The sequence below is a fragment of the Poecile atricapillus genome, chromosome 6, assembly GCF_030490865.1.
Source record: "Poecile atricapillus isolate bPoeAtr1 chromosome 6, bPoeAtr1.hap1, whole genome shotgun sequence".
Taxonomy (NCBI): Eukaryota; Metazoa; Chordata; class Aves; order Passeriformes; family Paridae; genus Poecile; species Poecile atricapillus.
This window is the reverse complement of record NC_081254.1, coordinates 34,647,547-34,673,399: the sequence shown is the minus strand read 5'-3', so window position 1 is coordinate 34,673,399 and position 25,853 is coordinate 34,647,547. Positions and strand designations below refer to the sequence as shown.

Genomic DNA, 25,853 nt, shown 5'->3' with positions numbered 1-25,853 from the left:
TGGCAAAGAGCTCATTTGAATGCAGGGTTTCAAAATGGGTTTCTTAAATTTTGTGGCTATGATTATTCGTGGATTTTATTGTAATTATGGTATTTTTTTATTACTGAAATGAAGAATTAAGCTTCAGATGGTAGCTGGTAATCTTCAGATAATAACTGAGGTGTTACCCCACATTCACTGACTTTGGGGTGAAGCCCCTCGCTGAGCCCTCAGTCCAGGCTTTGAATCAGAGGCCAGAAAATCCAACAGTGGACATTTTTTGCAACATACCAAGCCCTTTTCTTGCATGAGAGAAGGTGGCAACCAAAAAGTAATTCCACATTTTCTACAACTTGAGGTGTTATTTCCTCAGAATGGCCTGGACAGTTGGAATATGAGCGGGGATGGATGGCAGTACAGCCAGTTGTGTCAGCTGTTACCGAAGCTGCCATTGCATTCATGAAGCCAAATTAACCCAAGCCTATTTTAAAATCTGGGCAGGCATGTGAGTGCATGGGAAATGTTAATAGTGTTCCTATGCAGAACTGCAACCCAGAGCTATAAAGATTTGTACTGAAACCTCCAGAGATTTGCACATTCAGATGTGGATTCAGATTACTGGCTCCATATTCATGGTGGAAAGGGGAGCCTATGATTTGTGCTCCACTTGCTTTGGAAATTCTACTGGAAACTCAGATTTAGGCTCATCTTTCCTTCAAGGAGGAAAAAACACAGTGATTAATAACTCCTCAGGAAAAGAGATTTGCTGTTTTCCCTCCTGGGCAAAGGGCCCAGATCTGCAGCTTTGGGCAAAATCCAGCTCTTCAGAGCTCAGATATACGGAAGGTAGGCAGGAGGCACCCTGACCTTTCCACCCTGTCTACCATTTGTGTTTTCCTGAAATGTAATGGGGAGGATGTCAGTGGGATTCTATGTAAATAACTTAAAAAATTTAGAGAAGACATGGCTGAATCCAGCACACTCCAAAAGTGGTTTTTCCCTTCCTTCAATTCCATGGGATTCTTCCTACAATATATACCAGAAAAGGCTGAACTGCGTTGGGTGCTGGATGAATATTTAGATTTTTTAAGCTTTTCCCATTAGGATATTTTCTACACACAACCTGCCCAAGCCACTGGGGTGGGGTGGTTTTTGTAAAGCCACGTTGGCAGCTCCATCAGAGGGAGCTTCACCTGCAGCCAATGACAAACACAGCACAAATATCCCTGTGCAGCTTTTTAGAATAATCTTACGCCAGCAGCGGTTTGCTCCCATTACTTTCATGAATCCCTCTGCTGAGGATTAGTTTATTATCTATAGATGCAGCTGCTGATGGAAATCAATGGGAGATTTGTATTTGTGGAGCCTGCAGGACCACGGATCAATAGCGCTCTTCCAGTCAGAGGGAGGCGGTCCAGAGCAGCCTGGATGGTTCATGGGCTACTGGAGGGACATGGTCTGGGCTTCACCCTGCCCACAGCTGCCTCCCAAAACCTGGACAGCTGAGGAGAGCTACTGGGGACGGGCCAGTTCCTGCTGTCTCACAAATATCACTTTAGACGTCCCATACCAGGCTCCTCATTCGTTCAGCTGCGGAAGGTTCCGGTTGTGCGACTCGCCCGCCAGCGCCGAGGAGTTGATGGAGCTTCTCTTGAGGATCTTGTTGATGATGTCCTTCCACGTCTTCTTGTACTGGTGCCGCAGCAAAGAGTACACAAAAGGGTCTGAAACAGCTTTGCTGTAAGCTAAGCACTTGGAAATGATCCCCCAGTGGGAGCTGATGTGGACCACAGAGGATAATTCAACAAGTCTGGGGAAAGAGGGAGAGTGAAGGAATAAACATTAAAAATTGCATTAACCCACCCCAAACCCTCAAATTGCAACAAAACTAAAGAAAGCTCTGCTCATGAAAATGTGTATGTTGTCCTCCTGTTATAAATTTTAAGGACTGCAGATGTAAACTTGAGGCCTGTTTGCCAAAATGCCATTGCTTGGTCTCATGGGAGTCAAATTCCTCTACCATGAGCAACCTAAAAACCCAGCATCCATCTGAACTCGTGGCTTTGGGTCCCCTCTAGAGCATCTGAGTCACCCCACCAGGGTTACCCAGCTCTCTTGGCCAGCCCAGCTCCCGGGGAGAGTTCGATGCCTTTAAACAGTTTGAGTGGTAGAGGCTCACAAGGAGAATCCATCACTCAGAGATGGTGTATCATACCTTGAATTAAACAGTTTGAGTGGTAGAGGCTCACAAGGAGAATCCATCACTCAGAGATGGTGTATCATACCTTGAATTAAACAGTTTGAGTAGTAGAGGCTCACAAGGAGAATCCATCACTCAGAGATGGTGTATCATACCTTGAATTAAACAGTTTGAGTGGTAGAGGCTCACAAGGAGAATCCATCACTCAGAGATGGTGTATCATACCTTGAATTTAAAAACTGGCCAGTTCAAATGGCAAGGATTCACATTTGCAACAAATTTGGCAAGACAAAACTTTTATCACTAGGGGAGGGGGACAGGGAAGAGCTTCATATACTCCTCACACCTACACTAGCCCAGCTAGTTCACTATGTACTGAGAGAGAGCATTTTTGACAGGGAAATATTGATAACTCCCCATGTCTTTGAGCAACATCAAAGGGCAGCTCTGTTCAATATGCCTCCATAGCTGTCAGAAGCTATTGATTTTTAGAGAGGTCAAACAGCCACGTGTTTGCTGCCACAGAGCCCCACACAGCAGATCAGATCTTTGCTGGACCTGCCTGCAGCAGCAGATGTTCTTAAATCTGCCTGGGAAATATTTCACTTGCTCATGTTTCTCCACACAAAGCACCACTTCCAAGGAGCATTCTGAAGGGTGGCTCCTGCAGCAGAAATGACAATAATTTTGGTACTTCAAGCAGTTTAGAAGGGAGGATTTTTTTTGTCCTTGGTTATTTTATTCCCATTCCATAACCTTTCACTACAAGATATTATTTAAAATAATGCTGGCAGATGTCACAGTCCATTCAGTGTGAGGGACATTTCAGGTGACCAGGGAATGTCACATGAAAATACTTGGGAATTGTTTGTGCCACTCCACTGGTGCTGCTTGGCTCAGCAGCTCTGAGGTCCCAAAGATCCCTCATCAGTCCCATTTCTCTCTCATCTCAACTACACAAATGTTCTTTCAACCTCTCCTTGTAACTCGTGCTCATTATCTTTCCCACAAAGATCAGAACTGAGACATAATTTTCATCTGCTTGAGTTTCCAGGTGGTCTCATCTGGTGCATTCTCACTTCTTTAATAAAATACAACTCATGGCATCCATGTTAAGGTGTTCTAAAATGAGAATTGACAATCTGGAAATTAATCATCTGCTGGGACATATTTGCTTTGTAATCTACCATGATCCATCCTTGTTGTTTTCCACTTCCTTTATTCGATGCCTTCTTCACGTTTTGAATTTCATCACGTTGAATTTCACTCGGATGATTTATTTTTACTGGGTGCTTTACAGATGTGAATTTGATTATGTTTAATTAAATTCAGCAGCTGCCTTGAATAACCAAAATATGACAAATTTGTGTCTGAGGCTCTGTCAGTCAGTTCTATGAGCCATTAACAATCTCCATTTAAAGCACATCAAACAGACACTTCAGGGTTGCAAGCCTAGACTTGCTAATTTTACCTTCATTGACTGATCAAATGAAAAGCCTACACTTTTATTAACAAAATCTTAAATATTTTCCTTGTGTTCTGTAAGCTTCCTTGACATTTACACATTTTTCAATTCTCATGTATTATTTTTTAGAGTAAATTACATTTGCTGTTATCAAGCAGCAAGCACAGAAATGTAGCCAAACCCTGAGCTATGCATTTTCATTTCATGTACAAACAATTAAATGTCAGCCTTTCAAGGCATATCACAGAATTTATTGCCTTTGAAAGGTTTTGTTTCTCATTTTTGAGGGAAATTATATGCACAGCTTCCATTTTCATGAAACATTTCAGCCTAAAAGAAGACATTTTCAGTGAAGGAACATTAATATTTCAGCGCTACCTGTAAATTAAATTTTACAGTATCAACTACATAATTCCCTGGCTTGCTTTCATAAGCCTCTCTTCTACTGTCTGATCTTCAAACCCTTTTTATTTCAAAGCTGTAAGCTCTTTTTCTGTGATATTTTCTTCATATTTTAGAAACTTTTAACTCTGTAGAGTGTGTCATTTGACATGGCTATCCAATTATTTTATTTCCCCTTCAGTAAACAAACAAGAATGCCACGTAGAAGAGTGTGACCTTGGTCTCCTCACACAAAATTCACACTGGAAATCCTTTATTTACGTGTGCAGTTCATCACCACACTAAAATATTTTACTGCACCTGTGCCCACCCAGCTGGGATGCTGAAGAGCACAAATTGCAGAAGAATTCTGAGCTTCTTTTTTTCCCAAACAGGATCTTCATATGCAGAGGGCAAACAACAGTTTAAAACCAGGGTTTGCTTACCCCCCTATCCCCCAGAGATGATACAACAGAATTTTAATCATCTTCTGCCTGTTCCACCATCCTCCTCTGTAACCTGAGGGCTTGGGACTGTGAACTTCTGCCTGCTATTACTTCAGGATTTTTAATTTAAGGCAATTTCCTCACACATTGACAGCACTTATTGACTTACATGAGCAAAGTTCTGTATTTCAGTATGAAATGCCTGGAGTTGGAAATGAATATTAGAAACTTGTATGACTTATCTTCATTTTTCTTATGAAAAAGTTCCTTGGAGAAAAGAGGTTTGGAACAAGTATGTTTAATTGCATAATGATAAATATAGCAAAGGAAGAGATGTGTACCAGTAGATTATTTTACAAAACAAGATATCTTTAATGTGGGGGATTACACCTGTCACGCTGGTAAAATGGAAACACTGGATCAAAGACAATCAGATTCTGATGCACCACTTAAGGACATCCACTGAACTAATTAGAAGGGTGTTCCCTTGATAAATGAAGTGTCTGATCTGATTTTTACCTCAGTGTGATCTAAAAAACTCTGCTTTACCCAGAGAAGCATTCATGTGTCTGGGGTGATGAGCACAACTCCTTCACTCGACCATGGAATATTTTTAGTGTGGGAACAGGAAGATGTTATAGTAAAATCTTGTGATTTGCTGCTGTCAGCCCCCAGTCCAGGGAGTACTTTAAAAGCATGTTTAATTGAAATATACTGCTGATTAGGAGAGGCTGAGCAAGGCACTCCCTCTCCTGACTGCTGTCCACTGCTTGAACTGTGATTGATTGTGTCTCTCTTGAGAATGCAAAGCACTGGATGTGCTCCAGAAATACTGCTTGCTCACACAATTAAAATCAAATTCTCCCAATCCCCTCGGTGCCCAGACACCCAGCTCTGTGTGTGAGGCCCAGGGAAGGTCAGGATGAGGGTCCTGGAACATTGGGCCCTGAAAATGTCCAGCAAGGTCTCTCAGGGAGCTCAAGAGGGAATTCCCCTTAGCTTGTTGTGCAGGGATTTTAAATTTGTCAGAATTTAAAAGGCCAGGAATGTGGGAAAATTCATCCCTCCTGACATGTCTGACCTGCCCCAAAACATCCTCCTGCATCCAGGACCCTGCATCTTCCCTCTCCTCACCATCACCCTCTGGAGATCAGCAGGAGAACATTAAAGTGATCCTTGTACAGAATAAAGGGAGGAGGCTCAGGATTTTTCTACTCCCTCCTCTGTATCTTAAAGCTACTGGGACAAAAACAGAGTGAAGAGGAGGTGGGGAGGTGGTGCCTGAGTGCTGAGATGTCTTTGGAAGAGCTCAAAAATACTCCTGACAGCTCTGGTTAGAGCACTCAGTGTTACTCAGGATGGAACACCAACTATCCTGTGACTGGGAGGATTTTTTTAAAGTTCAGAGACCCAACAGGAAATGAAAATTAACCATTTGCAAAAATATAAATGCCTTAATATCTTATGACTTGAGAATTAAGGCTGAATGTCCTTAATTACAAGTCCTTTCACACTGTGTAAGTGTGTGGCTTGCAGTGGTGTCTTGTGGCCACTAAGTGGAAGTGAAGGCAATTCTAGTAAATTACTTTGATTTTCTAATTCTGAAAATTCAGAGTATTACACTGATAGGAAAAGCTCAAGGTTGGCCAAATGTTCAATTATATTGACTCTTAATCCAGACTTTTCAGTGATTTTTTTCAAGGTGGATCTGAGTTTGATTGAGGTCAGCCCCACTGATTTCTACTTGATAGTGTTGAAATAGGAGATACCTTATTTTTTGGTTTTCTTTCTCTGTTGTTCATAGCAGCATCTCAGTTTCCCCAAAATCTTATAATAAGGAATGCAAGCTGTAAATTTCCTTCAACAGCTAGATAACTTTTTTTTTTTTTTTCTGGATGTACTCACTTTCTAACACTTTTTATCTCATAGGAGTAATTTAGTGTTTCCCACAGGAGCCATTTCCAAAGATAAGCTGGTGGATAGACATCTACCATAAATCATGAGAAGATTTTTCAGTTGTGAGCCAGCACAGCTTTGATATTTGATATTTATGACTAATAAACCCTACCCAACCAGACAAAGCTGTTGTTTAAGTCTGTGGACCATGTTCTCACCTCGGCTGAATCTTGTTGACCAAATTTTTACAGTCTGAGCTATTCTGGCAAGAGTTTCCCTGGAGAGCAACCCCTGGACAGGGAAGTCAATCAGAGCAGTAGGTGACAACAAAAAAAACAGTCTGCAAAACCTCATGGGCTGACTTCCTAAATCCCTCCCATGCAAGCAGCACTTTGACTGGGCTGAGTGAGCAGAGTGACCTCAGACTGCATCAGGACTGAGTGGAGAAGCCCTGTGACATTTTACATCATTTATTAGCTCAGGAAACGCAACCTCTGTTACAAATTTTCCCAGGAGACCGGAATGCTGTTCTGGCTCAGAGTTCCCCACTTCCCTGAGCCAGGAGTGCATCTCAGCAGCCTTTTCCAGCATGTAGGTTCACACTTACCTTGTGATTACATAAGGTGCAAAGCAAAGTATGAAAGTACCAATAAAGGTACTGATTTTCTTCGTTGCCCGCTGCCTCCGCCTCCTCTGCTCCTCCAGACAACGCTCCCGCACGCTGTGTGACATCCAACACAGAGAAGAACATCAATCATAGCATCAGGTAACAATCTGCAATGGCTTCACCATGGAATGGTGGAGAAGGAGCTGTTTGAATTGTGCAAACCAGTAACAGGTGAGCCGCACTTAAACGGGACAATACCAGCTAAGAATGAATTGTCTGTTCATCTCACCCTCCACAAAGTTACTGACAGGTACCTGGTTGTGTATTTATGTGCACACACCCCCATTATATCAACTGATCTGTAGAAAAATGGGTGGAATTCACCCTTGAAATCAGTTTGCAGCTCCTTTTTGAACCGCTGTAAGCTGTGTTTGCAGGCAAGATGACACTTGGAGATTTGGAAAATATCCAGAGTGGGATAGGCAGCACGCTGCTTCCCTAGAAACAGCAATTCCAACACCACTGCCTTGGAGAGGAGGAACTTCCCAGCAAGATAACCAACAAAACAACATCATAACGGGAGAAGGAACACTCTGAACCTTCAGCCCAGCACAGGAGCTGTCATTGTGTCCCATAGCTGTGAGCTGTGTAGCCATAAACATCCCATCAGATCTGCAGGGCTGCTGTGCTGAATGCTCCACAAAGCTGGAATTGTCTCATAAATCCACAGTCCTGGGGTATCCTCATTCCTCACCTCAAACCAGCCTCTTTATAACTAAACACGTGCAAATTAGCCACACCTTGGGGTTTTTTTCCTACCTATGATATTTTAGGACAAGAGCTTTTCCTTTGAGTTTTCTGCTGGTGGTCTCAGCAGGCCACCAGAGAGCTCTGAATCCCCTCAGTGTGCCAGCAAGGAGCACAGGGCTGAGACCTTGCTTTCAGTGAAAAAAAATCCCTGAAATCAGCACATTTGCTGTGAAAACAGTGATTAACGTGAAAGCTCATCCTCTTCCTCTGTCTGGTTGAGTGACTCCTGTTCTCCCTGTGATTTCTGAGGGAAGTTGATGAGTTCCTGTCTGCTCCAGGCAGTGGATTGGGCAGCACTGGTATTTCCCACAGTGCCAGGACTGCCTGTACCTCGGTAAATCCCTTTGGAAAGGGCACAGCAAAGGCAGATTCCCATCCTGAACCCCTCTCTGTGCACATGGCAGAGCTGACTCCTTGCACAGATCTCCCAGTGACAGTCACTTCTCAGGCAAACTTAATGGGGCTGGCCCAAATCCTGTACTTACATACACTTTTTTTAAAAAAAAAATATTATTTTTTTATTATTTTTTAAAACTCGACTGTTTGACATCAGCCTTTCCATTTTTGTTGTAAATTTTTAATTGATGACTCACTCTCAGACTCCACACTCTCACAGCTCTGAGGCTCATGGCCATACCCTTACATTATTTACTTCATCTGTAAATGTTTTATCAACATCCAAACACATGTTGTGTGCTGAGGATCTCAGTGTGTTTCTGTGCTCTCTGTGGCAATGAGTTCCTTTGGTTGTGTTAAAGAAAAAGTGTTTCTTGTGTTCCGTTCTAAATTTGGTTTTGCATCACCAGGCCCCAGAGCAGCTATCAGGATGTGATCAAATAAATACCGGAGGAAAAGTTTGTTCTTCTAACAAATTGTCTTTCTCTTAAAGAATATGACACATTTAAAGGTGTTACATGTTCTAGATGTGAGTTATTTGCAGCTAGAAATGGCAGCAAAGAAGGGGGGAAAAAAAAATCCACCTTTTCAAGGCAACCTGTGTGCTTTCAATTCTGCAAGTGCTGGGGAACTTGGTGTATTTTTATGTGCAGAAAAATGATCTGAGAGCTTCATGAGCTTTGTTTAAGACCTGTGTTCTTAAATTCATGATATCCCAAGCCCATGGCAATACAGGAAAGTGAATGTCCAAAGCAGGTTCAATTAAGGTGCTGTTAGGGAGGAGAGGGTGGTGTAATTTTGGTCTCTGTTTCCCCAGTTACATCTTTTCCTTTCTGGCACATGCAAAGCTGTCTCTCACTCCTTGAGCTCACCCATGACTGTCCTCGTAGACTTAAACCCATTTCTTTTGTTCAGACTTTCCAGATATATCCAATAAATACCACATCAGAGAAGGTGGTATTTTATCTCACTCCTTCACATAGACAATGTACATAGATTAATATTTTGGTTTTGCACACACTTTCATGCACAAAGATAAGACACATGTGAGTTGTAGAAGTGACATCAGTAATAGAACAGGATTATTGACTAAGCTTTCATTTAAAGATTTTAATATCCTGGGAAATCTGAGCTATATCCCTCTGAAGGTTTGGTATTTTAAACAAAGTTTATGGGATATTGGACCTTAAGATGTGTAGAGCTGGATACACCAAAAAAAACCAGTATAGATAATTTGAATTAGGAAATACATGGGTTAAGCCCTTAAGTGAAGTTTTGCCCAAATCTCCCACAATACCCAAGATATTTTGGTCTCAAGAGCAAGGAAAAAGCAGGATCCACTAAAAAAACCTCAGCTAACTTGAAATGCCGCGTGCCCTAAACATTCACAGGAATTTGTAGGGTATTTGGAGGTTTCCTTTGTGCTTGACTGATCTTCAGGAGAGATCACTGGTGTCTTTCTAAGTCACAGGTAATAAAGCCATCTGTCACAGTGCCTGTCACTGGACCCCCCTGCGGGGGGATTCTGAGTCACAGGAACTGAAAATTGTCCGTTTGCATTTCCCAGCGCTCAAACTGGACCCTGCAAAGAGCCAGAGGAGTCTCAAGCAGGATTGCAAACTTTGTTCTCCCCTTTGGACTGTGCCAGCAGCCATGGCTGTGCTGCCAGGCACTCCAGGGCCCCCTGAAATGGCCTGTTACATAATGCAAAGCATGCCTTCCTTATGTCAGACATTTCTGAGCATCACTGACTCCTCCAGCAGAGCTGCAGCCCCCGTGCAGCTCTCCCAGCAGGGAAAGTGGCCTGAGACCCTTTCAGCAGCAGGAGCTGTCATTTAAGGCTAAAGCAGCCCCTCCAGGGGTGAAATCAGTTCTGTAGGGTAGAAAAGAAATGAAAACTCTCCTTTCTTAGAGAGAGGCACCAGGATAACCCGATGCCAGAGGTAGAGGCAGCGGTGCAGGTTGCTCACAGCAGAGCGCCTGCACAGCTCTGCCCTGAAGAAAGGAAGCATCATTCCCACAGCCCCACTGAATCCATCCCGCAGGGAGAGGATCACAAAATGCACAAACACCCTCAAATCAACCTCAGCCAGAAAAAATGCAGAGGAGGAGAAACAGCACTGAGATTTTTGCCCTTTTACTAAACTTTGCTGTGCAGTCCAGGCATACTTTTAGCATTAGGCAAAACGAATGGGGTTTCAAACAGCGCTGGTGGGTTTATGGCACTTCCCTGGGAGTAACCACCACATCTCCTCCTGCTGCAGGAACTGAGGCACTCGAGGCACAGTTCATCAACCAGACAGCACATAGGGCAGAGAGTGTTTGTTCCTCAGTGTGACTTGGTGAATAAGGGATGATTTATACCTGTATTTCTCAAGAACGGCAACAAGACTTGCCCAAAGTTCTGCTCCGCATTCTTGGTCGAGAGACAGCTCAAAGAGCTTAGCAGGAGAATTCTGAGCAAATGTTTCTGTTCTTCTAAAATGTGCTGCCCAGACTTGTTTGTCTTAGCCTCAGGCATCCCCAAAGCATGACCCGTGTTTGAGGACAGCCACATGTGCTCTGAGCCCTGCAGCTCTGCTCCTGGCTGCCCGCAAAGGGAGAGGCTGCTGGAGCAAAGGGGAGCAGGGATGGTCAGATGGGATGTGTGGGACTGCTCTCTCCGTCTGCTCTCCGCTCTCCTCTCGTCCCTGTATCACACACCAAGCCTGCATCCCTTCTAGATCCGTACATCGATTATTCATGCAAGGTTTATGGCTTGTGCATAATCCCTGGCGTGACTTTTGCATACATTCCTCTCCCTGTTTGCTTCTTGCCTCCCAGCCCACAATCCTGCCAGTCCCTGGGGACTTTTCTCCTCTTGTCTCGAGGCACAAGGGACTTGCATAAAATCTCTCATTTGAAATGAGCTTTATACATCCCTTGCTTGTCACATTAACATTGCCACTGAATTTTCTCTCACTTTAAGGTTTAAGTACAGGCATTCGAGCACATGAATTTTGCAGATGTAATTCCCTTAAGGATTCTGCCTTCAGGAATGATAAAGTTACAGAGAGCACAGCAATGGGGAAGCTGCTGGGAAAAGGAGCGGCAGGCAGTGCTCAGCCTCCCTTCCAAACTCCCAGGGACATGTGCAGATTTCTCCTCTCAGGGATCCAGCAACGGGTTTTGGGCTGACAGTGCCCAAAATACGCAAAGCTATCGACCACTGAATCCACCCTCAGAGACAAAGGGCAGTGATCTGATCGCTGTCTCAAAGGGAAGTGCATGCTTAGCCAGAACTGCCTGTTCATTTGCTCTCCCTCCCAAAACAAGTCCTTAAGCCCAACAAAAAAAAATGAGTTCTGCAATCAGAGAACTAAACCCAAGTGAAAAGAAACACGCAGAATAGAAACTGGCTGAGGGATGTTTATTTTCTCCCCTTCCCCATCCCCTGCTGTCAGACAGCTTGGTCTCTGTTTACCACAGCACTGAGCCCTCTCCTCACCTGAGCTGAACTCACAGGGAGCTTACCTGGGGTGGATGTCCACCAGCAGCACCAGGGTCTGCATAGTGATCACGTCGATGCGCTTACAGTGGAACCGTGCCACCTTCAGCACTTTGAGATACGTGAAACACAGGACCACGAGGGAGAGGAGGAAGCTGAGGGCGTGAAAGACCCCAGTGAAAATCACAAACTGTGTCCTATCCTCTGGTCTCTTGCTGTAGAGCGTGCAGGAGGCGTAGAGGTGATGGAAACCCAGCCAGGAGAGAGAAGCTGCCACTATGGGGAAGGACGCCGAGTGCAACCACGTGTAGCTCAGAATGAGAGCGGCGTCTCGGTACCTCATTTTGGAGTGATAACTTAGCGGGAAGACCACAGCAATCCACCTGTCAATGCTCAGAGCCGCCATGCTCAGCATGGAGTTGGTGGTGAGGAAAGTCTCCAGGAAGCCCACAACTTGGCAGACCTGATCTCCTCCCGGCTGACTTTTGTAAATGATCCCAGCCAAGGTCAGGGGCATGCTTGAGACGGCCATCAACAGGTTGCAGAAGGTGAGGTTGAGGATGAACAATCCCGGGACCTGCTTGCGGATGTCGGCGCTGTACAGGAAGCACATCAGCACCAGCACATTGGCCAGCAGGGCCACGAGCATCAGCACCACCACCACGAAAGCCAGGAGCAGCTCCCAGATGCTCATGGTGCGTCCAGTCACAGGAGGGACATCTCCGAAACTGCGCCGCGCCGGCACCGGGGGACCATGGTGCGAGGTGCCCCCACCTCGCCCTCCTCCCCAGCCTGCTCGCTCCCGTGCATGCCCTCCGTATTTTTAGAGGAGCTGCAGTTTTCTTCTCCAACCTCCCCCTCCTCGCTGCTCCTTTCCACGTCAACGCTTCCCGAGACGTGCACAAAAGCACTGGGAATGCCCATCAAACTGCAAGGAGGGCTTAAAAAATATCAGCAGGACTGAACCACTGTCTCCCGTCGGTCCATTTTGAGGAGAGCACGTTATTCTGAGAAGCTGCTCTCCTGAGATCCCTAATTAGCAGCCCCAAGCTTGCGAGCAATCCACCGAGTGAATTGTGCTCTCTTTCTCCCTTGCTTTCTGCCTCTCTCTCCCTCTCTGTCTTTCTCTCCCCTCCCCTCTCCTCCAACCCTCGCTCCCTTCCAGGCTGAATGTAACCTGCTTTTTATGATCACAGATAAAAACCCCATTAATGGATTAAAGCAGGCACACTGCTGGTGATTCGCAAACGTGATTATGTCATCCCTGCTCCACAACCCCTCCCCTTCTCCTTGCGACCGTGACTAGACTTTCCTCAAGAGAAATCCCATGCTTTCATTTAATTGATTTAGCCATTAATTTGCAGACAAGCCCTGGAACAGAATTCCTGCGCTCCAGCGTGTTCCCTACATTTCGGTGCATCACTTGCAGTGCTGCTGCTTGCACTCAGCCAGGGCAGGAGCTTTCTCTGCTCTTCATTAGCTGTGCCTAAAGAGATGGGGGAAATGGAAATATTCTGCTACTTCTCTGGAGCCCTCATTAGGCTACGGGTATGGTTTTACTGCTGGGGTTCAGCACTTTGCAGTTCGCTGTCTCCAAATACCGTGAGGAGGAGGAGGAAACAGATTGCTTCCCCTCCTCTAAAAGCAGGGAAATCAAAGCCCAGATGCCAGAGCCACAAGGTGACAGAGCAGGTGAGGGGCAGAGGCAGCATCGTGCTGCAGGTACCTTTATTCACTCAGCCTTTCTCCTCTCCAAGAGTTTCTCCTTCCTCCTAATCAAAGCCTCCCTCCCTCTGGGGATGAGCACCCTGTGAGATCAAAACTAAAAAGCATCTTGGCAAAGGAAACAGGAATGAGTCTGACTTGCACATAATTAGGTGTCAAAATTAAGTTTGTTTTAAAGGACGGAGCGGGAGCTGTTTTCTCATTGCTTTTCCTGTCTCTTTCAATCAGTTTTAACCAGGGAGGCTGAGAGTTTGTGAGCAATCAGGACAGCTTTCTGATCAAGGCAGCCAAGCTTTAATCCCTGCACAATAAGAAGGCAAAAGATACCCTGCAGCACAGTTACTGGGGCTTAGTAAGTGCTTCTGCACGTGTAGGAGAGCTCGATGCCCGGGCAGTTTTCCCTCCAGAGCTGTGCATCTCCACGAACAGCAGCTGCTCACTGCAGCTCAGGAGCAGAGCTGGCACCCTGCACGCTGCCAGAGCCTGGCATCTTGGAGAAAAAGCCTCTTTCACTTCAGTTTTGGTTTATTTTGTTTTCAAAAGCCAGGCTTTAAAGGGCTGATAGAGTTGTGAGAGGAGCAGCTCGGGGTGCAGAGCCCAGGTCTGTCCCTCAGCCCTGAGAGCTCCCTGTTTCCAGAACACAGCTCCTCACACTGGGGGGATGAGGAGAGAAATCCAGTCTGTCTCTTTGCCAAAGTCAGTGAAGTGGTGGAGTGACCATCCCTGGAAGTGTTCAAAAATGGTGTGGATGTGGCATCTGAGGATGTGGCTGAGTGGTGAACGTGGTGGTGGTGGTGTTGGGTTGATGGCTGGATCTCAGAGGGGTTTTCCAACCTCAGTGATTCCATGGGAGAAGCATAAAGGTGACCCCTTCTTTAAATACAAGGGGTTGTTGCCCTCTTGGAAGAGGTGGACTAAGTACATGAGGGAGAAAATGAAGGTTTTGCTGCTGCTTCACAGCACCAGAACCTCAGCAAGTTTGCTCCTTGGGTAGGAGGCAACAGCCCTGCTGAGAGGGCGTCAGCAGCCTGAGCAGGGTGTCCAAGGGACACTCAGGGACAGCTTAACACCCTAAACTCAGCAGGCAAAGGCAGCTGCAGGACCACAGGGAGGTGCTGGGAGCCACTCTGAAGAAAAATGTGGGAAATAATAATGCTAGGAGGAACAGGGGGAAAAACTGGGAAATCCTGGTGATACATGTATGAGAGGCAGGAACTCTGACAGTGGTAAAGGGGAAACTCACTCCCACTTGGCATCAAGGGGATTCCAGACTCTTCTTCCCACACTCTCAGCCTCCTCCTGGGCTCAGATGAACCCTGCAAGACCCCCAGCTGTCCAGGGACTGGGGAATTCAGGTTTTTCCCCTGCCTTCAATGCACGAGGCCATGGATTTATCAGGGTGGTTTCCTGACACAGTGTGCTGTTATCCCTCCAGTGAGCTGTGGTGCATCCAGGATTGAAAAGCTCTGCTCCTGAGTAATTCCCTGCTGTGACAGGGGTCTGGCATCAGTGTCAAGCCTGGGTGAACAGTGGGGGAGGAAATTCATGCCCGGAGAGAAAGGATTAGGGATGACAACTGGGAAAAGAGGATTCTCCCTATGCGATAGATGTGAAATAATGGGAGGCAGAAGGAGAGAGTTCAGTGAAGCTGTGATGGAATATGGGAGGTCAGATTTGGGGGAAAATCTACAGTCAAGGGGAAAACCTTGGTAGGCATCAGGAGGAAGCGGAAGTTTTCTCTCAGTGAGTAATTTGAGTCTCGGTGTGTATTTTGTATTCTGAAGGCCCAAGTGATTTACATAACTAATTCCCCTGTTGCTAATCCCCGCAGCAGAGGGGGTTGGTTGAACACTTCTGGGTTCATTTATCATGTGTACCTAAGGGAGCACGATGGACCCATGAAATGGCTTCATTTTCTACAAATCAGCAGGGAACAATCTGCTGGGCATCTGTCGAGGGTTAACCCCAGCTGGCGACTGAGCACTGCTCAGTCACTCCTCATTCCCCAGGATGGAACCCTGGGATGGAGCCCTGGGATGGAACCCTGGGATGGAGCCCTGGGATGGAACCCTGGGATGGAACCCTGGGATGGAGCCCTGGGATGGAACCCTGGGATGGAGCCCTGGGATGGAACCCTGGGATGGAACCCTGGGATGGAGCCCTGGGATGGAACCCTGGGATGGAACCCTGGGACAGAACTGTGGGATGGAATCACAGAGACAGACTCTGAGACCATGGAGCCCAAGGAAGACAAAGAAGCTCTTTAGGCACTCTTTAGGGGGTTAACTTTGGCCTCTCTTCAGCCAGTGCTACACAAACCCTTGGCAGCGTTGCTTGATGGAGACAGAAGCCACAGGTCTGTCTCTCTTTGGGGTGTCAGAGGTGACCTTTACACCTCCCCTGTCACCTTCACTGACCAAAAATTAATTCACTTCATCCCCTGCTCCCCCTAGCCCCAGATAACCAGCATCAGCCAGTGGATTCCTGCCTGGCCCCTTCCTCTCCAGCAGGTTCCGTGTGTGGCACACTGGGGCTAACTGGGAGCTCCTGGCCAGCCAGGTGGTTCCTCATGGGCCACCACTCTGGGGATGTGGGGAGAGAAACCCTCCACTGCTCCACCTCGAGCTGAGAGTGCCAGGACAGCTCCCCAGAGCCCTCCTGGTGGATTATTCACGCCTGGGCTGTCACTGCTGCTTTGCTTCATGGAATTAAAGAAACATCAGGTCCACAGGCACGTGGCTGGTGCTCCTGGCACTTCTGCCTGCTGGATGGGTTTTTAAGGACTCTTAGGGCAGCTGAGGAAATCAAATCAAGCTGGGAAGAGCGGAGAGCCATGGGAAGCTTTGAGTCAGGGAGGTTTGTGGGTGGATGTGTGTGTAGGTGGATGGCAGAGCTCTCTCCTTCCCCGAGCTCCTTTGGAGCCAGGTGAGAACTTCCTTCCTGGGGACCAATTAGGGGATGAGCAAGCTCAGTGACTTGGTCCCTCTGTGTTATTCTGGCAAATGCAGGATGTTAAATGACATATTCCAGCACGGGCTCTGGTTCACAATTCATATTTTAGAATCACTCCCTATCAGCACCATCAGTGATGCAGATATTGAGTCACACTTCATCTTCATATGGAGCTCTGCTAGAACAGCGTTCTTTTAAAGGAGAGAGTGCGTGGATGTACCTGCTTTATTTGGTTTACCTCAAAGACAAAAAGGAGGCCTCAAAATAGAGCCTGGGCATTAGATTTTAATTGCACTGCCGTTTCTCGCCCCAGGAAATGTTTATTAACAAAAATTAATTAGCTACATTTTAATGCTTTTAAAGATATAAGAGACTTCTGGTTTGGTTTCCTGATTTTTTTTTTTTCTCTCGACCTATTTTTACTCCTCACCTCTTGCTTAATGCTAATGAATAAATGAGTAGCTAATGGGAAAATTAACATCTTTGAGAGATGTTGAAAAACTCCAATTAAACCAACAAAATTCCATCTTATTTAAATGGAATTAAATTAGTATGTCCATAATGTTGCAACCAACCTTTCGGTTTCAAACTTTTCTAGGAAGAATGATGTTCAGCCTCCAGGATCTGTTGAAATATTACAGAATATTAGAGTGGTTTGGATTGGAAGGGAGCTTAAAATCATCCAGATCCACCCTGCCATGAGCAGGGACAACTTCCACCATCCCAAGCCCTGTCCAACCTGGCTTTGGACACTTGCAGGGATCCAGGCACAGCCACAGCTGCTCTGGGCACCCTGTGCCAATTTCCCATTTCCTTTTCTCTCCAGGATGCTTTTTGGAGCAGCTGAAAGAGAATTGTGTTTGCAATCAGAGCTGCCTTGTGAATTGAGGTAGAAGCCTGAATTTTGCTTTGCCTTGGGGAGTTTGTGCTTCCTCAGGGGACTTGGAAAGGTCTTGAGGAGATTTAGGGACCTGTATCCAAGTGGGAAGGGGATGGAAATGGAAGGGTTTTATTCAGGGAAAGGAATTAACCTCAGGGTGACCTCTTATGATGTCATCTATGATGTGCTGTCACTCTGGAATTTAAACTGTCCTGAGCAATGTGCTGGATATTTGAAATGCAGAGGAAGAAGGAAGACAGTTACTAATTTAAAGACCCCAAATATTCTTGGCTGTCTGAAGACAGGTAAAACAAATTAATTCCCAAATTTTTAGGGGGAAAGGCAGATGAATTTGCTAGATGTTACATTTTATATTGGTCCTATATAAGTGATATAAGTGACACCTGTCACATCTACACTGCTCTAGATAGAACTTGTTCGCTTTACCCTGTACTCCTTCAAAATGTCAGAGCAGAAATCACTTTTGTCACACTTGCTCTTTTTAGATGTGTGGTATTTCAATTTCCTCTTGTTTTAAACTGGGCTGGCTCCTTCTCACTCAGCAAAGATGAAAATAGAGGCTTGAACAGAAGGCTTTCAAAATGATACGTAGATGTCAGTGCCTGCTTCTATATAAAAAGTCATACATGAGCATTCACCCCTGTAAACTTCCATTTAGCAATTAGCTAAGTATTTTATCTCTCATCATTTCCTCTACTATAGCAATTTTATGTGGATATTCTTGTCTATCCACTTCTTTGCATGACATGTCCATTATTAATCCTGTTATCTTGTGATTGCAATATTTGATTTTTGCATCTTGCTTGGTTTGGGGTTTGCTTTGTTCAGGTTTTGTTTTTTTTTTTTAACTGAGCAGAGTAGCATTTCTGCTCTTTCTAATAAGTTCTGCAGGGGAGGAGGTTATGATACATATGGGGATGATCTAACCAAATATGTCTGTTTTATTAACGAAGGATATTTGGATCTTCGCCGCAGGCTGGGCAGAAGAGTTTGGGTTCAAAAATACATTGAATTTCCATGAGCATACATATTTTTTGCAGAGCTTGGTTTTGCTTCACCTCCCTTACTCTGCTGGGATTTTGGACTTGAGGGCTTAACTCCTTGTGTGTCACCTGCAAATTCTGCACAACTAATTTAAATATACTGGAAAGTTTATTAATGTTATTCTAGCTCAGGGAAGGAGACATCCAGTTCATTCTCTCAGAGGCTAAAAGACTCATTGCAGGGCAGTCTATTAAAGGCTTAAGTTATGTCCCTGTAAAAGCTCTTTTGGGGCTGTGATTCCCTTGGACCTCTGATATATTGACAAGATTTTATAAGGCTTTTTTCACTGGCAGATTTTCTACAAGTCCAGTAGGTTTAAGAACTTTGAAACTCTAATTCTTGTTATTGATTTAACTGGCTTACCATGGTAATGAAGGAATTATGCAATCCCTTCAATAAACTCAGCAGCCTTTTAAAAATACATAAGTTATTTCCAGGCCATAGTATGGGAAGCACTATTAATGAGGTGTGGCCTGCCCTTGCCATCAGTTTGGCTTTTTCATTTAAAAATGTTATTAGTGTAAAAGGTTTTTAGTTAGAACCTGTAAATCTCAGTCAATATTTCACAAGCAAAATAGAATTGTAGAATGATTTGGGCTGGAAGGCACCTTAAAGATCATCTCATTCCTGCCACCAGAAATGCAGCTGTACTGGCATTCCCTTGGAATCCAGGCAGGTGGATAAGTGGCTGCTCTTTGAAAACACCTTTTCTTCTTGTGTCACTTTGTTGAGATCACAATAAACTGGAAGAGAAAATCCTGAGATCCTTTATTGACACCAAACAAGACTTTAGCTCTGAGATATCCCATTTGTGGCCCCACCAGTTGCTTTCTACAGCAAACATGACATTTATTTTATGTCAGGTAATGTGTGATGGCTCTCCTTGGGCCCGGGGCAGAGCACATAAAAAAATACAAATGCAAAATTGGGCAGTTATGTTAAATTCCACAAGGGTTGATGTTTTTTTTTTTCACTTAGCTCAACCCAAAGATTTCTGAGGTCTGGTTTCAGGAGTTTCATCCATTGCCAAATGTGCTGCCACAGCGTTTGTGTTCAAGCAACATCCCTCATCTCCCTGCTAGTGTAGAACACAGGGATAAAACACCTCTAAAATAGTCACAGCCTTTCAGTCAACCCTAACTCTGCCTTGCCATCTCCTTTAATTTTATTTTTTAATACAGTAAATGTTTAAAATAACCCTAGAGTGAGAGAAAACTCAGAGACAGAACCAGCCTGGTGTCCAAGCTCATCAAGCTCCTGATGGAAAAATTTGGAAAAGTACCCAGTCCACAGCAGTACTGTGCATTTATTAGCTGTAAATGAACAGGGATACCTCCAATTTATTTTTACCAAGGACTCCTGACCTGCCTCAAGTGAGTTTTTCCCATGGAAAAAGTTGATTGAATCCACATACATGTAGACTGTTTCCATGTCTACTGGTTAATCCATTTGTCTTTTTAAAATACATTTCTGATAAAGGTTCATAGAAATCATAAGAAAAAAGCAAACACACAGGAAGATATAAGATTTTGTGGAAGGAGCAAGCGAGGACAGAGACTTTGAATGAGCTGTTATATCCTTTATATCATAATATTCTAAAACATTTTTTTTACTTTTCTTATATTAAATTTCACCTGATAGCTGAGATTCTAGCCACAAAACCTAATTATAAGGCAGAAAAGAAGAAAGTGGTGAAGTTTCTATGTCCTTAATCACTCTTTGATTTTTATCAAGCCAAGGCATAATAAACATCACCTGCAATTATCTCCCACGCTGAAAGATGACTTCCTTTTGTCAGGAATACCTGTCAGGCAGACCCAGGAGCCCAGATTTTTATTACTTGGGGCTCCAGGAGCACCTGTGTTTTCTTGGCAAGCTCTGGAGATGAAAATGCTTTAACAGTGCTCATGTTAAGAATTTCCTCTGCAGTCCTGAGTGCCTCATTGATCTGGTAGCTGTAAAGAGGGAAAAATTAAAGGAGCTGCTGACTGATTTCTTTTCCCAGTGCTGAGGATCTCCTGTTCTTCATCACAAGTTTTTGCTTTATTAAATTAACTCTGAAGTCCCCACTTTTTTATTTGTGTGAAAGCCAAACCCCTTAAAGATTTAGACAGAAATCTACAAATGTGGATTTGCTTTCCTTACAAAACACTGATCTTTTTCTCTCATGTTAAAGAAAAAAATGTTAATTATCACTAACAAAAAGGGGTTTTTTTAAAATTTCCATTTGAAATCAGTGTAATTCAATCAGCTTCAAGGAGATATTCCTCCTCATCCTCTGGGCCTGGGAGGTGAGGAAACTGCAAGAGGACAATTCCTGTATCTAGAGACATAGGAAATGTCCCTCAGCCCAACAGCCAGATGATGTTGGAGCTTCTTTTTACTTCCAGGCACACTGAAATAGAAACCATGACTTCAAAAATGCCTTTAAGTGCAGAGAAATCGAGGTTATCTTAATGCAAAACTCTGCAATATTTCCTCATTTGCAAATGGTGCTGTTGCCTTGGAGTTCCAGCTATCATCATTCCTCCATTCTGGATTTTGGCTTCTCCCCTTTTTTGATTCCAGCTGTGTAAGGTCACACTGGATTTTGAATTTATTTTCTTCTAATCTTTCTTGCAAACCTTCTGACATTTCTTCCCTGGTAATGGAGGGAAGCAACCAAAACTCAAACCTCTGCTACTTTCCTTCATTTCCCCCCCATCAGAGCTGTTTAACATCTGCCAATCTGCCTTTGGTGCTGACTTCAAGGGAGGGGAAGAGCATTTCGATGAGTGATATTGGAGAGCACACAGACAGAACAAAAAGTTCAATCCAATTAGTAGGAACTGCATGTCTGCCCCTCAGGAAATCCTCTAACACACCCTGGCAGGGTAATGAGCCCTTTCAGATCATGGGATCACAGAATGGTTTGGGTTGGAAGGGACCTTTAAAGGTCATCTCCTTCCCTGTGTGGTACATGGAGGTGGCAACAGGATTGAAAGGGCAGAAAATCCAAATATTTGGATTTCAAAAACGGGATGATTTCTGCCCATGATTTTTGTGTAGTCTTTGGAATGATTTCCAGAAAGAATTCTTGTAAGAATTTTCCCATTTTAGGGACAAGTAAAACCTGCCTTAAAACGATTTGTTGGGTTGTTACAGCTGAAGGAGATGAGAAAGAAATACTGAGACAAACTTAGGGACTTTATTAACAAAGAGCTTCTTTGGTCTAATAAAGTGCAGTTCCAGAGACACCAATCTCCCTTTGCAGCAGGGACACCCAGGACTACCAGGTTGGTTTTTTCCCCAAGCCCTTGGAATACCCAAGTATTCCCAGGCTTTCCAAAGCAAGATAAAAGCTCATATTTATCCACTGAGTCAGGAATTAGCTAAAAACAATATTTCTATTTCAAAGTATGCTTTGGGATTTTGCTTTTTTTTTTTTTTTTTTTTTCTTTGTAAGCCTCACAGGATGAGGCCTGCACTGCCAAAGCCCAGCTTTAGGATGATTTTTTCTGACAAGACATGCATCACTGAGAATATCTGCCTGTAATGGAAGTGATGGCACAGGTTTATGGCGCTGTGAACACAAACCTGCACTGACAGAAGCTCAGAGAAACGCTCTGTGTTCCACATGTATGTTCCTCAAAAGCCATTTTGCCTCGCTGACACCCCGGGAGGGTTTAACCCACAACAAATTTGAGCCAAATTGTGGATTTTTCAGCATTTCATAAAACAGTCTGAGCTGTGGTGGCACAGGGGGGGAGCAGTGTGTAAATCCCTGGTGTGGATGGTGATCCTGGATGTGGCAGCGAGTATTTAACCACGTTTTGCCCAGATGCTGGGAGGTGTAGGGGCTGTAACTGGTGAAATCCTTTTTCCATCCTAGGCTGGAGGCTCTTTACAGCCTTAACTTGCTCCCAATCATCCACAGAGATCCCACAATGAGGAAGGAGGTAAAAAACTCCTCTCTTCTCCCTCCCTGAGCTGATAACAGGAAAACTGGATTTATCATCTTGTTCCTTCTTCTCACACCTCTCTCTTTCCTGAGCATGAGAATAACCTTGGCTGCTGTAATTGCTCTTGGAAAATTACTACAGACAGCCAGAAATACAGATAAATCCATGAATGTTCCAGGATATTACCTTTATCCACCAAAGGACAGGATTTTTTAATTTCTATTTAATATTTCTTTAATTCTTATTTATGTATTTATTTTTAAATTATTTAAATTTTATTTAATTTTTATTTAATATTTGACTTTATTAAGCACTGTGTTGGATGACTTTCACCAGAAAAGCTGCATTATAATGGGGGTGAGAAACAGCACAGGACCTGCAATAAAAATTCCAAGAGGCAATACTTTATCCAAACTGAACTTTATCTGTTTTAAGGGACTCTGGAAACAAAGTGCTTCATCTCATTTCCTTAAGTTTTTAACTGTCCCACTGTAGGATGCTATATTTGACATGTAGAGAGCCAAGGAGGGATTTTCTGATAATTTAATTTGGAGAATAACACAGAATATATATTTTCATTGCCCAGCTCCTGGGTTAGGAGTATCATATTAGCTCCAAGACAAATTAAGAGAAGGATTTTGCCTGTATGGGTATTAAAGGAGCATGGGCTCTAAAAAGGACTGGGTTGGTGTGAGCACCTGTAGGTGTGGAAAAATGGGAACTGGGAATTGTGATAATCCTTAAAAAAACACAATGTCCTGCTCAGATTTCCAGCCATCCCACCAAAATATGACCCAACTCTATCCTTGGATTACTTGGGCTCTCTCCTGATTGCAGCCACCCTGTTTATCTGCTGCCATCTCTGCCAGAGGAAACTGCTTTAAAATATCACTAAATTCTCCTTTGGTGATTTACTGATTTTATATGGAGAGAGCTTCACTGGAATTTTTATTTTTTTTCTTAAATAACAATATCCTTGTTCTGTTTCCTCTAAAACTGCTCCTCCTGAGCTGGCTGCCTCTGTTAGCCCTGAGCATTTCATTCCCAGACAAGTGTGGCAGCATTTGTTTCTTTCCTCAATACAGCAGCATAAAAGGCACAAGAAAAATGTGGTCTTTTCTAATAGGATCTGAAAAGCTGCTCTTTCTGGGTTAAGGTTGCTTTTTGTCTAAAGAAAAAAATCTCATAGGTAAGAAAGACATGACAAAGAAAAAGGCTTTATGAGCTGAAACACTGAAGAAAGTGTTCAGGAACAGTTAATCCCCCAAAAGATATTTCTTGAGCAATTCTGGCAAGATTAGATAGAAAAGGCTATTACTTATGTGTCTTGCTTTTATTTGCAGCATGGGCAGGAGTTGTCAAGACACAAGTCTACTGCATTTCAATATTTTAGGTCATTCTTTATGCTGGAATCAGGATTATTTCTCATTCATGTCACTTCTATCCCCTGCTCATTATTAGATTTAGACATTGTGCTGTCTCAAAATTTGTGTGTTCTAAAATTTCATTCTAATACTTCTTATTCTTTTAGTCTTATTAATAAAGTTTTCTTTATACCTTTTAAATTTTAAGCCTATTCTACCTTTTTCCTAATCCATAACAACAAAAAATAAATAAGTAAGTCTACTTATTATAATAATTTTAATAATTTTAACCAACACTAAACCTACCACAGACATCCATCCCTATAACACACAGCATTTAAGGCCTGACCCAGAGCTTGCTGGAGAAAAGACTTAGATAAAGAACAGTGAGAAGAATTTGAGGGCTTTTAATCAACCCTTGATAAGCTTTTCAGCAAATGGGGGAAAACTTCCCAAACAGGCAAAAATAATTGGCTTTAATTGCCTTCCTGCATTAATTGGGAAAGAGTGAGTACTTCCCAAAGAGGCAGACCACAAATCAAGTTAAGAAACTCAAATATTTAATATATTTTTACCAAATAAAATGAAAAAAAGTAACCCCAACAGTCAGTTTGCAGTAAATCACTCAGGACATTGAGGTTTGTATGATCTCAGTGACCTTAAAGCAGATAAACCAACACATTTTCTCTTGATGGGATTGAAGGATGAGTGAGAACCCAGCCCTGTAAGTGCCTGATTTAAAGGCTTCACCCTCTCCCAACACATCTTGATCAGCTGCCAGCCTAAAGGGTTTCCTCCAATCAATTTTTACATTAGTTGTTGATAATTGAAAATCTTCAGCGTGTGCCTGTGATGATCCCTCCATCTTTTCATTCTTCAGGGGAAAACGATGAGTTCTTGTCTCAGACTGGGTCCTTGTCCACTGCCCCAAGGAGTGTCCTGTGACCGTGGTCAGCCCTGTGCAAGGTGTCATAAAACACCCTGATCACCATGGAATTTACCCTGGAAAAATGGAATTCAGTTAGATCCTCTCTGGCTTAGCTGAGTAAATGCATTCAGGGATAGGAAAGTAAGACCAATCTAAATTTAAAGGCCAGGCTGAGACCCCTTTTAATAGTTTGACCTCTTATTCCTAAGAAATGTCCAAAGAAAAGCACATTAATCCTTTCTGTGAACTGTGACACATTTCAGAAAAGGAGTAGTTGTGTTCTCCTGCTTTCATTTTATTTATTGCCCCAACAGGCAGAATTATATGCAGTCAGATTCTTGGCACTGCAATTCTTAAGAAATTAATTTCTGCTCATAAACACAAACTTCCTCAACAGCATCATTTCTTTAACAGATAGATTTTTACATTTATGTGGCCCTTGTTCTAGTCATGACTTTAAGTGAAATAAAAAGTCTGTAGTGGGTAAGATATGTTACAATCTTTAGAACCAATTTAGCTAGTTAATCATTCATATTCAGCATACTTATCAGAATATTATCAGCCTGGAAATAAATCCTCTGTAGCCAAGGTAATCACTCAATATTTAATAAACTGTGTAGGCATCTCCTGCCATTAGAATTCAATGACAGTGGAATTTCAAAGAGCATTTTGGATAGGGGCTGATACACACCCAAGTGGTTTGTGCAATGCAGACATGCAAGGAGAATTTTCCAGCTCTGAGGAATAAAACAGGATTAGAAGGCCATGACAAATGATTCAAAATAGGGTAGAAGTCCCAAACATCATCTGCAGTGTAATGCAGGCTTAGCCAGCAGACGGGTTCAGAAACCTCTCTCTGCTCTTATCAACAGCCCAAAGACATTCAGCTCCCTCCTGCTGCTCTGCCCTTTCCTTGTGGCTGCCATAACATCCAAAAACCGATTTTCAGTGTGATTTATGGCCTAGACTTGAAGAACCTCAGTGATATCAGCTGGGTGTCTGTGAATCATGAATCCGGGGAAACAACATTCAGATGTTGTGGGCATCCCGTGTCAGACCAGAGCGCAACCCAGAGTTGTGATTTCATTTAACAAATCCAAATTACACGCTTTGACTTGGGCCCATCCAGACGTTTTGCTTCCATTTAAAAAGTTAAAACCAATTTTTTTTTTCTGTATCCGTGCTGCCTTCAACTTGCCATTCTGCAAATCACTGTGTTTGCTGACTTCTCAGCTGGACTTAGGCAGAAAAACATCAGGCTTTCCCACCAAGTGGAAAAAGAGCTGGGGGAAAAAAAACCTGCTTATGCTAAACCTAATTGGCAGCAGGGA

At 43.7% G+C, this 25,853-nt stretch overlaps 1 protein-coding gene across 1 annotated transcript; it reads right to left on the bottom strand.

Annotated features, from left to right (window-relative positions):
- Nucleotides 1-1,557: 1,557 nt before the first annotated feature.
- GPR26 (G protein-coupled receptor 26) lies at nt 1,558-12,361 on the bottom strand. The gene is made up of 3 exons (XM_058841902.1): nt 11,694-12,361; nt 6,975-7,088; nt 1,558-1,789 (listed from the first exon to the last, which is right to left on the bottom strand). Exons 1-3 carry the CDS (start codon nt 12,359-12,361, stop codon nt 1,558-1,560), a joined length of 1,014 nt encoding a protein of 337 aa, XP_058697885.1.
- Nucleotides 12,362-25,853: the final 13,492 nt, after the last annotated feature.